This window comes from Dryas octopetala, chromosome 3, assembly GCF_963921425.1.
Source record: "Dryas octopetala chromosome 3, drDryOcto1.1, whole genome shotgun sequence".
NCBI lineage: Eukaryota > Viridiplantae > Streptophyta > Magnoliopsida > Rosales > Rosaceae > Dryas > Dryas octopetala.
Genome location: NC_141368.1, coordinates 10,221,682 through 10,234,682, shown reverse-complemented (window position 1 = coordinate 10,234,682; position 13,001 = coordinate 10,221,682). Strand labels below are relative to the sequence as shown.

The 13,001-nt window shown below is 34.8% G+C and overlaps 1 protein-coding gene across 1 annotated transcript; it reads right to left on the bottom strand.

Annotated features, from left to right (window-relative positions):
- Positions 1–1,932: 1,932 nt before the first annotated feature.
- On the bottom strand, positions 1,933–8,336 carry LOC147290719 (calcineurin B subunit-like protein). The gene is made up of 14 exons (XM_086236263.1): positions 7,837–8,336; positions 7,137–7,317; positions 6,937–6,996; positions 5,543–5,706; positions 5,394–5,457; positions 5,221–5,289; positions 5,006–5,107; positions 4,742–4,786; positions 4,319–4,389; positions 3,647–3,713; positions 2,980–3,030; positions 2,735–2,845; positions 2,572–2,619; positions 1,933–2,410 (listed from the first exon to the last, which is right to left on the bottom strand). Exons 1-14 carry the CDS (start codon positions 8,304–8,306, stop codon positions 2,240–2,242), a joined length of 1,674 nt encoding a protein of 557 aa, XP_086092389.1. The 5' UTR covers positions 8,307–8,336; the 3' UTR covers positions 1,933–2,239.
- Between the last annotated feature and the right edge of the window lie 4,665 nt (positions 8,337–13,001).

Here is a 13,001-nt window from a genome sequence, read left to right as displayed (position 1 = left end):
ACAAATCAGTTTGTCATACAGTTGTGACTGTCGAACAGTTACAGTTGTAATTGTCGAACAGTCACAGTTGTGACTATTTAAAATTTATAAAAAATCAAAATTTTTAGAGTTTCATACTTTTGATTTAGGTTTGGGGGATGAAATCCTATAACTCAAAGACTAAATATTAAAATTTAAGCCTTGCAAATATTGAAAAAACAATAAATCAATAAAAAAGTTATGACTGTTAGACAGTCATAGTTCGATATGACTATATTTTTTAAAGTTGGTACCTAAACTGAAATTTAGTACCTAAACTGAAATGACATAAATGTTTTAGTAGTTGAAATGAAAAAACATTATAATTTGGTACCTAAAGTCAATGGACCTTAAAATTTAATCAAATAAAAAATTATTTGATTATATAACTGTTATAAAAAACGGTTTTGGAGATAATAAAAAATGAGAAGGTAACTAGCATTTCTCTATTTTTAGATGCTATTAAGTATTATTATTACACCAACTAACTATTAGTGTACTGATATTTCTCTCCAATAGTCCAAGTTCGAATTTCCTTATCTTAGATCATCATTACAAAAAACAAATCAATTAAATTGAAATCCTTACTCATTTGATTATTATTGTAAATATTTTATTACTTTTTTTTTTTAATTACATTAGAAGTATTCGAACTCTTAACTTATTATAATACTAACATATTTCTCAACCTTTTTTTAATCCTACACCATTTGAGTTAAACCAAATGTTTAATAAAATTATTTTGTTTGGCTATTTATTTATTTAATTGCATTAGATGAGTGAATAACTTTCTAATGGACTTTGTTATCATTCAACCACACAAGAGATGGAACTGACAACATTATCCCTCACCAGTTAGAGGATCATCAACCACATTCCTAGATGGCTCCTGCCATTGTTACTCAATCTCACGGCCCCGAAGTGATTAATTTAAGCATTAATACATGAAGACCCATAAACTGTAAAATTAATTAATTAATTAGAATCAATACGACATGGACAAACCGTGGAACCTCAACTTCACCATTGACATAAATGTCTATCTGGTTTCACTGACCCAGGTGTGTACTGTGTAGAATAATATAATTAAAGTTGGGAGTTGTTGCTAGTGTTAGTAAACAAAGGTTAATTCTTTTGGGTTTATATTATATTTCTGTAAGGACTGCTTTCCTATGCTTTCATAGACGTCTGGCTAAAGGACATCATGGAAAGCTTAATTAATTACAATTAACATATATATGTCCCCTGAATCAAGGTATAGCTAGGTGATATGATTACCTCTTTATTACTGCTAGGGAGGGACAGCAAAATCAAATTACCTCAAATTCTTAAACATAAGATATGCATGCATGCATTTATATAATGTAATGGAATGAAAGAAAAGGAGCTAGAATAGGAAAAGAAAGAAAAAAAAAAAGACACATAAGTAAAGTAGACACTGTTTGTGATCTTGGTTAGAGATTGCATGCATCTGTAATAACAATGGCTAAATTAGAGATTGATTTGCAGAATTTGATATGGAAAATTTAACTCTCCCCCCCCCTATTTTTATAACATAAGGCAATAAAGGCCAGGACAATTAATGAAGGAAAAGAAGCACTAAGATAACATAAATTTTTATGAGTATAGTTATGTTAAAATCGTGTAATTTGATAATATAACATAACACATATATGGTAATAAAACATCACCCATATCAAGAAATTGCAATTGGGCCAGGTGATCCGTTGCCCACAGATGTGAGTGTAATACACAGTGGACTTCCAATAAGGGCCATATACCCTGTAGGCATATGCCAAGGCAATGAAAGCCCTCTACTTAAAGGAGACTGGGACAATACCCTGGTGACAATGCAACATAGTTGGCCATCTCTTCAAAAGAAAAAAGACCAGGAAATTTGGTTTTTTTTAGGACGGTGATTTTCATACTCCAATTTTGTATATTGGAACTCCTCTCATTATCTGAATTAATTATGTAAGTCACTCTGTAAACAATGATATATAAAGTTACAGATCAAAAACCAAGTAATCAAATCAGAACTCTAATATGAGCAGCTTAAGGGAGCAAGGTAAAAATATTATGCCCCCTCCCTATACCTTAGGAAAACCCAACCCGAAGCTCCACCTCTCTCTCTCTCTCTCTTCCACCCAAAATACAGCCAGACTAACAGAGGTTACATATGGTGCACAAAATCTCCGCACTCTAAAGAAAAATTCATCCACTACACAATCTCCTCTACCAACCTATTACCATCTTCTGAAATGTCTTTGTTAAGCAAACACGGTGAGAAAAGCGAAATCAGTAGTGGGTTTCTTCTTAGGCAGGTGAAAAAATCAGTCTTGCTGATCCTCCCATCACTATCAGAATCAAATAGATTGAATAGCTCATGGACCTGCAAGCAACCAGTTTACATTAGTCATCTTATAGAAGGCGCAACTGGAAGATGTTTTATGGTAATATCCAAAGCTACTTTGTTTTATGCTCCATTATGTGCAGGCAATGTTGAAAAATCTTAATTATTTGGAAATAAGCCTAGAAGGGTATGTCCATAACCTCATCCTCATTCAAATCCAGGATTGCAGGCCTGATAGACTCTCCAAACTGATCCAAAAGCAATCAAAAACCAGGAATTGCAAGTCAATTCATCAAAACAAATATATTTGGGGCAATTACAAAGGGAAAAGAAAAAGAGGACAAATCAGTTCAAGCAGCATACTTGTTGTTCTAAAATGAAGTCATTATCCCCAGAGACACATTCAGAAAAAGCTAATTCACAGGCTCTCCGGAATAATGGCTGCTTCAAGACATGCACTGACCCAAATAAGAACTGAAAGCAACAAAATGATACAATCATGTCCAGCTCAGCATCATGACATTAGCATATATATTTATATATTCTTTATAGATACAAAATATAAAAAAGAGAAGAGAGAGAGAGAGGGTTTGGAGGAGTTGGAGTACCTGTTTAAACGTAATTGTTCCACTTTTCTCAGCATCAATGAATGCAAATATCTGTAATTCAAAAGATATCCATGTTTGCACTTATGAGAGTGATGGGAAAGTTAAAAGTAAATGCACATCTGAAAAACATTTGACATGCATTAATGTCCAATTGTTCGTAACATACTTTATTAGATCAGCATGAAATAGTTCAAAAAAGGAAAAAATGAAAAACATTATCATGCATTTTCCCCAGAAATTAACATCTTTACCAATGTCAACATACAAACCACAACGCAAGTTGTAACATAGGCTACTGAAGTAAGTCCACAGGGAGAAGGACAAACACTTAAAACAAACAATTGTCAGGGGAGAGTGCAAGGATATAGCTAAAAAGTAACTCCAATAAGTGACCAACAGAATGGTATCAAAAGCCATTAAACTACATCTTTATTCTAAAGAAGAGGAAAAAACTTGTTGGGGGTGCTCGGACGCCTGCCAACTCATTATTCCAAATTCACATAAACATACAATTCTGATGTGAATATCATCTATTCCAAAGTTCACATCAGAAAAGCAAGAATATATTATATGCCTGTCTAAACTCTAAGTCTTGGCATTCAGTTCAAGAAGGTTGCAAACAAGAGACAAAAGGGACAATATTTAGCAAAATGTCATGGTAACTAACCTCTTCAGAAAAGGTACAAGCCCTGAGTCTTAGAACCCTTAGGAAATCATGGTAGTTGACATGACCACTGCAAACACAATACAACAGAAAGAATCTTACAGATCTTGCATTTGCAATAAGTATTGCATAAATTTACAGCACTTGCATGTTGTAAGTTAAGCAGTTCGAATGCCACATCATTTAACTAAGTGGACTTAGAAGAAGCAACATGAGACAAGCTTCAGGACCAACATTGTACAAATATGCAAAGGAAAAAATTGCCAAAATGCATACAATCTAAAAGCAGGATGAACACATAATACACATGTAGTTACTGTATTAGTAGATTGACAAAGGAAATAGAGAGAAAACATGCACTTATTTCCTTTTCTTGGTTGGCAGGACTTATGTTTTGCACACAAACGTGGCATTCCAATAGCATTTAGTTATTATCTCTAGCAAGCAATTTTTAGCATAACTAATTATATTTATCTAGGAAAAAGAATCATATCCACAAGGAAAAAGGTGGAGGAAACAGAATTATAGATATGAACAATAATTCAGATGCCAGATCCAAAATTTATATAACCCAATGCAGCACATACATGATACAAATAATAACATTGATTAATATTGCTAACCAAAAAGATGACTCGGCCACAACTTTCACTTTAATTATAGTTTCAGCAATACCTGGGGTCTGGGTTCATAGAAAGAAACTTATCCAGAAGGTCCACAGCTTCCATGCTGCTTATATGGAGTAACTGAAAAACAAGATATAAATCACTCACATATATCATTAAACGAAACAAAGAACACATTTAACTTATAAATAAATGATCGAAAGCATATAAACATAGGCACTCTTCCATTGGCAGAAACTAGAAATAACTGATACCATGCAGAAAAGTAGATGCATCATTAGACAAGCTATAGTCACTCTAGTAGGTTAGAACAATAAAATGTCAATATGTTATATATATATATATACATATATACATATATATATATATATACATATATACACATATATATATACATATATACATATATATATATCTATATATATATACACACACACACATATATATAAGGCACTTATATGCAAAGGCTTACTGATTTTACACTCGCCATTTCAACCATATAAACTGAGGGCTGCACCTGTGGAAGTCATGACAGAAACATTAGTGCAATATAAAAAATTGTTGTGTAGCTCTTATAACAGTTTAAACTTAAATTAACAAATACAAGCTTGTATAATGCTATAACTGTTGGGCTTTGGTTCAGGTGGTAATTGATTGGGGTGGGTCTGAAGCTCATAGCTTCTTTGTCAAACAACAAAAAATTGGTAAAGGCCTAAGTATTAACCAAGATGTATACCTGCTTTGATTTCGACTGAGATGCTTTCATAAGAAGCATTAAGTCTCCATAAGAATGAGATGTTTGTACAACATTGAGTGAAGTTGCAATAGCATGACTAGTCTGCATACATTTATATGTGTCAACTTCTATTCATAATCCACAAAACAATGGAATAACAGAAAGACAACAATAAAAATCCATGGCCAAATCAAGCAATTGCCGCAGATTCTCACCCTCTCAGCAAAATGGACAGCACTTTCTTTCTTGTTATCAAGGGGTGAAACAACAGGAAGGTACTCTACCTGCTCAATTCAGACCAAATGACCTAAATCAATGTCCATATAATACAAAAGTTTATAACGCAATGCAATGTAGCAATAAAAATCAAATAGGAGAAATAGACTACCTCCATGAAATTGTGAAACTGAGTGAACATTCTGAACATGAGCTTTGCCAAAGAAATGTGCCCCCTGACCAGCAAACCACATAAAACATTAATAAGATACCACTCAAGACAGCACCAAACAAAATTTCCAGAATAGAAAAGTGTCCTACCAGGATTGGTCAAAGTGTACATGAGGATAGCGTACAGTTACTGGTTGGATTGGGAAACCAGGGATGAATGCACCAAGTTCAAAAGAAATGAGAAATCTTCCATTGCTTGTGGTTCCCTCAGGAAATAAAAGCACTCGAGGAAATCTACCGCAAGAAGCTTTTCTCTGTATTCAGATCCTTGAAAGCACATTTCTGTATCAAATAGCTTATAAAATTGATAAAAAAATCATTTAACAAATTATACGAAGATATATACCAAAAAGATTCGACGAAGATCATTCCAGCTGCAATAGGACTAAAAGAGCAAGTATGTTTTATAGTTTATGGAACAAATATGAGAACATGTTCCATTAATATGGCAATGCAGGCCAAAATCTCACATAGATACAGTGTCCAAGTGAAGACATCATATGGCAATACACTTTTATTGCATATTGAAGTTCGTATAATTCTACAACAATTCTGTAGTTTAGACTGCATATTGAAGCATCTCAAAAAGTACATCACATAATATATCATATCTGTACCATCAAAAGATTCATGTGTCCAATAAATTCGTTTGTTTACTCTAAGACTTTATTGCTGCTGTAGATATAGTGCATCTTTTGTGAGAGGTTGCATTCTTTCTCCTTACTAAGTAGGTACAAGACTCATATAAGCTTACCATTTCCATGGATAATGGAGACCTACTCGTGCTCAATACATAAGACCATTTTCAGCATTGCCTTTGACTTCCAAGGTGATTCAGGACATTATTAGGTTCTGAAAACCCAAAGGTAATATGATACAACCATCAGCCTCCTATATCAGCCTATGGGGCAATCTTTGGTGCATTTAATTATTTACACACTTTATGGCTTTAGTGTTTTTTTCTCGTATTCTGATTTATCATTATTTTTTAGTTCCTCCAGGCCTAATCCATTGCCTTGTGCAGTGTTATTCATAATGCAGATATCAAGTATACCAAATTGGCATACACTACAAATTTACAACCAACATAAATACTCATAAATCAAGTGTAGCAAGGATTCTTACTAGAAAAACACAAGCAAATGCAGGAATTCTTAATTAAACAAAATTTACATCAAATTTCCATAGACTGAATGAAGTTTTGAAGGGGATTTGGAGCAAAAGGGCTACATAACATGCTTCACATAAGAAAATTTATAGTAGAAATAGCTGAGAGACAGTTCAAGGTAAGGACATACAAATTAAAATAATAATCACAACAACAATAAAGAAGGAAAGGAAAGTAGAAGCCTCAACATATATGTTTACTTTTAACTCACAAGAACCAAAAGACAGGGACAATGGTTGACAACCGATAAATCCAAATTGTTTTTATAACTTACTAATTAAATAAGGATAACCAAGCACTAATAGAAACTTCCTACCTTTATTTCATTAACAGCGTGCTTCCTTGACGACTGTGAAAACCTATTAACATATATCACCTGAAACCATAAAACAAAGAGAGAAACGATGACAACGGAGTATAAATGCCAGCAACTAAAGTGATTGTAACGAGTTTGTTAACATAATGTACCCTTGCATGCATTAAAAAGACAATCACCATGCAGCGACATGAAATTACCTGCATTGCTCTGATGATTGTTCCAACCAAAGGTAGGGAATCGTGGGACTCAGATGCCACAATCGTGGGGAATAATTCATAGAAATAGAATATAGGTTCGATGAAAGATACATGGTTAGATACAACTATTGGAGCAGTTTCTCTTGGAGCAGGTTTTCCTTTCCGTCTTATCCAATGGTAGCTGCAAAGGAGGTGCAAGAAGAGAAAAAAAGAAATCAATTGAAGAAAAAAAAAAAAACTGAGGCAAATTCAACTGCTTTTAAGAATGAAATCATTTATAACAAGAAAAGAGATACACTGCAAAACTGATCTTTTATTACCACCTAAGATTATTTCACTCAACTATTTTCCCAAAAACCAAACACAGACACACCAAGACGAAAAAAAAAAATCCCTTTCAATTGAATCTATTAAACTATACAGTTCACTTAATTTCAGTAATTAAATCTCTAAAACTCAAAAAGGAATATTCCTTGTTCAATTTTCAGCACCCAATCAGGCCACAAGAAAGATTTCACAATCCTATACCTCCATTTGCACTCAAACTAACTACTTGACTTCAATCAAAATAAAATTCTAAATTCCACTTTCTAGTCTTTTCCTCCACTTTCCCAGCAACCAAACACAGCTTAACCGAAACCAGAACAGAAAAACACAAAAAAAAAAGAAAAAAACAAAACAAAACCCAGATCAAACTTACCCAAAAGAGAAGAGAATACAGCGAGTACAGACCCTAGTGATCCACATCATCCTAGACCTCCACCGAGGCATAGGGTTCTGCCTGTCCTTCCAGCCATAAAGAGCCAACTTGGTAGCGACAAACCCAATCAACAAAGAGGCCCCGAAGAGCACGAGCCGAGCCACTGCGATGGGCAAGCAAATTGCGATCTTTACCCACTCGTAAATCCCCTCAATCTTCACCGTGTGGTTCCGAAACGGATCCGCGGTGGTCGAAACGGGTACGGTGAAACCAGTGGACCCGAGAAATGCAAATGGGTTGCGGAATCCGAAGTGGTGGGTGCTGTTGCTGCTGCTTTGATGGGTGTGGTTGTGGTGGTGGTGGTGGCCGTTGTCGTTGTCGTTGTTGTCGTCATGAACGGTGAGGATGAAGTGGGGGTGATCGGACGGTGGCGAGGAGAGGAGAGGCGAGGTGAGACCGTTGTCTGCCATGGAGAGCCGTAACAGTACGGCAGATGAAGAATGAAGCTACACTGAGAGAGAGAGGGGGAACGTTTACTATTTATTATTTATACGTGTGGTGGAACATTTTACTATTTTACTTGGCCGCGTTTTTCTTGTAATTTCTATTTTTGTTAAGAATAAAAGGTTATTTTGACCAAAAACTCAAAACAAAAGAAAAAAAAGTTGTTCAAACTTTACGTTGTTTTATTTTAAAAAGTATTGAAGATATTATCTATTCTTTATGTTTTTTAATTTAAAACTATTGAAGATAATATTTGTTTACCTAATCCATATGGATTATTATTTTAAAATAGGAGATTTTATGATCCAATATCTCACCATCTTTTTTTTTTTGGCCAAAATATCTCACCATCTTTAATACTAAGCATTTGTGTCTTTTTTAAATTTTGATTGTAGTTCCTCCTTAAATTTTTTGAGGGCTGCTATTTGCACACCCTAAAATTTCTTTTTGCACACCTCAAAATTTTAATTTGTGAAATGACAAAAAACACCTAAAACAAAATTATCCAAAACCTCATCCCTTCTATCTCTCTTTCCCTCTCTCTGCCATCTCTCCCCGTCACAGCCCCGACCACCCCAGCCCCGCCCCAGCCCAGCCCAGCCCAGCCCAGCCCCGACCACCTCAGCCCTGACCACCCTAGCCCCGCCCCAGCCCACCCCACCCCAGCCCCGACAACCCCAGCCCCGCCCCTTCTCACCCCAACCCAGCCCCGACCACCCCAGCCCTGCCCCAGTCCACCCCAACCCAGCCCCGACCACCCTAGCCCCGCCCCTTCTGCTTGCAGCACCACCGCGCGCAGCGCCTTCCAGCCACCGTCGAAGTTCTCTCTCTCGGCGTGCCCTTCTCTTTCTCTCTCTCTCTCTCTCTCTCTCTCTCTCTCTCTCTCCGAGTAGTTGGTTCGGCGAGTACTTGCCGAACGGGTCCTTGATGTTCGGTGGGTACCTGCCGAACAACACTCACATCGTTCGGCGGATGACTGCCGAACGAGTGTGACATTTTCGGCGGACCAGTGTCGAGCGGATGCCCAGCTACGCGAGGGAGGAGAGAGGGAGGAGGTGGTGCTGCGGGGGAGGAGAGAGAGAGAGGAGGGTGGTGCGGGGAGGGTGCGGGAGGGAAGGAGGTGGTCGGGTTCGGGGCTGGGGTGGGCTGGGGAAGAGAGAGAGGGAGAGGGAGGGGGAGGGGGAGGGGGAGGGGTGGTCCGGTGAGGAGGGAATGGGTGTGTTTTTTTTTTTTTTTTTTTTTTCTGAGTTGATGGGGTGTGTTGGATAAAATGAGGATATTATGGTAATTGGGAGGGGTGTGTGTATGAGAAAATTTAATTATGGGAAGGGTGTGAGGGTGTGAAATGAGAAAAAGTAGAAAAAGGGTGTGCAAATAGCAGCACTCAATTTTTTTTACACATCCTCTTAATTAAAAAGAAATTTAAATTTATTTTTTCAATTAATATATATAAAGATTATCTCACTACCGTACTCATATTAATTATTTGAAAATTCTCAACAAAGACAATTATAATTTAAGTAAATTATTCTAAAGTCTATTTCATAGCTTTTAATGATAAATAAACTCACCTAAAAGTTCGAATAATGAATATGTTCATTTTGTAAAAATAAAGCCTACATTATGTTTTGGTCCGTGTTTTTTACGCCGAGCGCTTGGTGGGTTGTACCGAGTGCTCTATGAAAGTGTCGAACGCTCGGCTCATTAAAGTGGACCGACCTGTCAACATGTTTTTGCAAGTGGGCCGGCCGATCAGAGTATTTTTCATTTTGAACTTTAAAAAAAAACCCTTATAATTTTTTATTTTGTTAGATTTGAATATGGCTGTAATAAAATTTATTTATTTTATTATAAAATGGAGACGATTTTTAGAGAGGTTATCTATTTCTTTTGTAATTAGAACAAAGAGGTTCGGGGTCCACCCACAGGATCTCCTAAAATTCCGAAAATGTGTCTTAAATTGTGATAAAATTCTCTTTTTTATTATTATTATAAAACATATGCATGTAAATTACCTATAAACCCCTTCAACATCTATAATCCACTCCCAAACGCTTTAATCTCAACCAATTACAATACTAATGTAAAATGTTGGCCTTTTTGCCTCTTTGCCAGCACACGACAACAAAAGAAGCAAAGCAACGCAATGAGAACAAGACAATGACTCAATGAGAGGGGTCACAAGGCAAGTCAATGTTTTTGGCCGAAAACAGAAAACAATAAACAGAAAACAAACGGGTCTCACTGCTAAAAAGGAATCCCACATTTTATGAATTTGTGAGGCTTGTTTTGTGTGTTGTGGTCCTGTCTCTCGTCCACTTGTATGCAGCATGTGATGTAAGAAATAGAAAATATTATTACCAATTGAGATTTGTGATGGAGATTGGAGACTGACAAACATAAATTTAAAAGTTTCATTTGTTTAAGTGCATGGAATATTACAAGATATTTTGTCAATTCAAGATAACACATATTTCCTGGTGTATTGCATCAGTGTAAACCTATTTATAACTAGGAATTAATTACACTTACACCCATTAAGGTTTATCGTCTTTTCACATACACCCCTTGAAGTTTTAATAATTACACATACACTCTTGAGGTTTCAAAACTATTACATATAACCCCCTGCAAGAGAAAAAAAAATAAATAAAAAAGAAATTATTTGTATTGAGGTTGGACCTTACACCTTAAGTAATCTTATTAGGCCATTTTACCCCTTAGCATGCATTTTTGTATAATTTCTCATAATTTTTTATCTCACTATAAGGGGTTATATGCAACAGTTTTGAAATCTTAGGGGGTATATGTGTAATTATTAAAACCCCAGAGGGTGTATGTGAAAAGACAATAACCTTATGAGGTGTAAGTGTAATTAACTCTTACAACTAGCCTTAAATTGATGAATTGTGTTACACATACACATAAAATTTAGAAAAAAGAAAAGAAAGTGAATAAAAAAGAGGCCAAATAAAGGGTGTTGCACACAGAATTTAAGCCAAACTGAATAAAGATATTACAACATTCATTTTGTATAAAAAATAGTGAGAATTCGGTCTACTGGTACAATTTTAAGGGAGGAGCCATGATTCTATCATCGGGAAAAACGAAACATAATTATTTAGTTCTCACCAATATTTTAAAATCTTGTCCAAATAATCTCAAAAACTCTTTTCATTATTGAAAAGGGAAGATAGTATAAGTTGCCAAATTGTGTACATTATACATATATTAAAGGCTTAATTATCGATTTACCACCTAAAATTGTAACTCATTCCCACATTATCACCTAAATAATCTTTTATCCTAAATTACCACCTGTAACTTACATCCGTGTCCCATTTTACTTTGTTCTGTCAACAACTCTGTTAAAAATGCTAACGTGGCCATTAATGCTGATGTGGGCCTCTGGATGTGCGCCATGTGTCACATCTTTGCTTTTATTTTCAGATTTTTTAATTTTTTTTATTTTTATAAACTTTAAAAATAGCTCCGAACTTAAAAAAATACACAAAAAATTTCTACGGACTTGTGTTGACTAGCACTAATTTACTATAGGGTTAAATTACCAATTTACCCTCTAAAAATTTCCAAAAAAATTAGAAAGTCTAAATTTATTTATAAAAGATTAAAATATATTTCCCTCTATTAAATAAATTCTAGAATTTTCGTACACTCTCGGACGCATTCTAAAAAATATTACCAAAAGCCTATTTTAGAGAATTATTTCGAGACTTTACATAAATTCTAGAATTTTTCTAGAATTTATTTTATAAAGGGAAATTTATTTTCCTCTAAGACTGAGAGGTCTTTTGGGTAGTGAGTGTTCACGAGAAAGGTATGGTTAGTTTTTAGAAGACTAACGGTGCAGACCTCGTATTTTTTGGAGTTTGGGAGATTATCTTATGAATTTTTAAAGAGTCTAAAATATTTTAATTTTCTAGAAATAAGTTTGAACTTCCTAAATTTTCTAGAAATTTTTAGGGGGAAAATTGGTGTTTTGACTCAATAGTAAATTATTATTAGTCAAGACGAGTTCGTAGGAATTTTGTGTGTATTTTTCTGAGTTCATAGCTATTTTTAATTAATTTTCAAAGTTTATAAAAATAGGAAAATAAAAAAATCAGAAAATACAAGAAAATATGTGACACATGGCGCACATCCAGCGCGCCACGTCAGTATTAACGATCAAGTCAGCATTTTTAACAGAATTGTTGACGGAACAAGATAAAATGGGATACGAATGTAAGTTACGGACTTACAGGTGGTAATCTGGGACAAAAAAACTTACAGGTGACAATGTAGGAATGAGTTACAGTTTTAGGTGGTAAACAATAATTAAGCCTATATTAAATCTTTATATAATTAGTACGAATGATATGATAGTTTTAAAATGACACTACAACAAAAAATATATTCATAAGAATTTCGTGAATTCATTTAAATATCTACAATTAAAGTTTATTTATTAATTTTATAAGCATGTTAAAAAATTATTTTTGGAATATTGGGTTTTACACATTTGTTGTAGTAAATCATCACCAATTTTCTTTGACTCTTTGTGTAATATCAGTTCTTAAATATTGATTTTCTTGTTTGATTGAATTGTTATACTTTTTTTTTTCTTCTAACTAATGTTTAATGTTCATGAGTTTGATTAT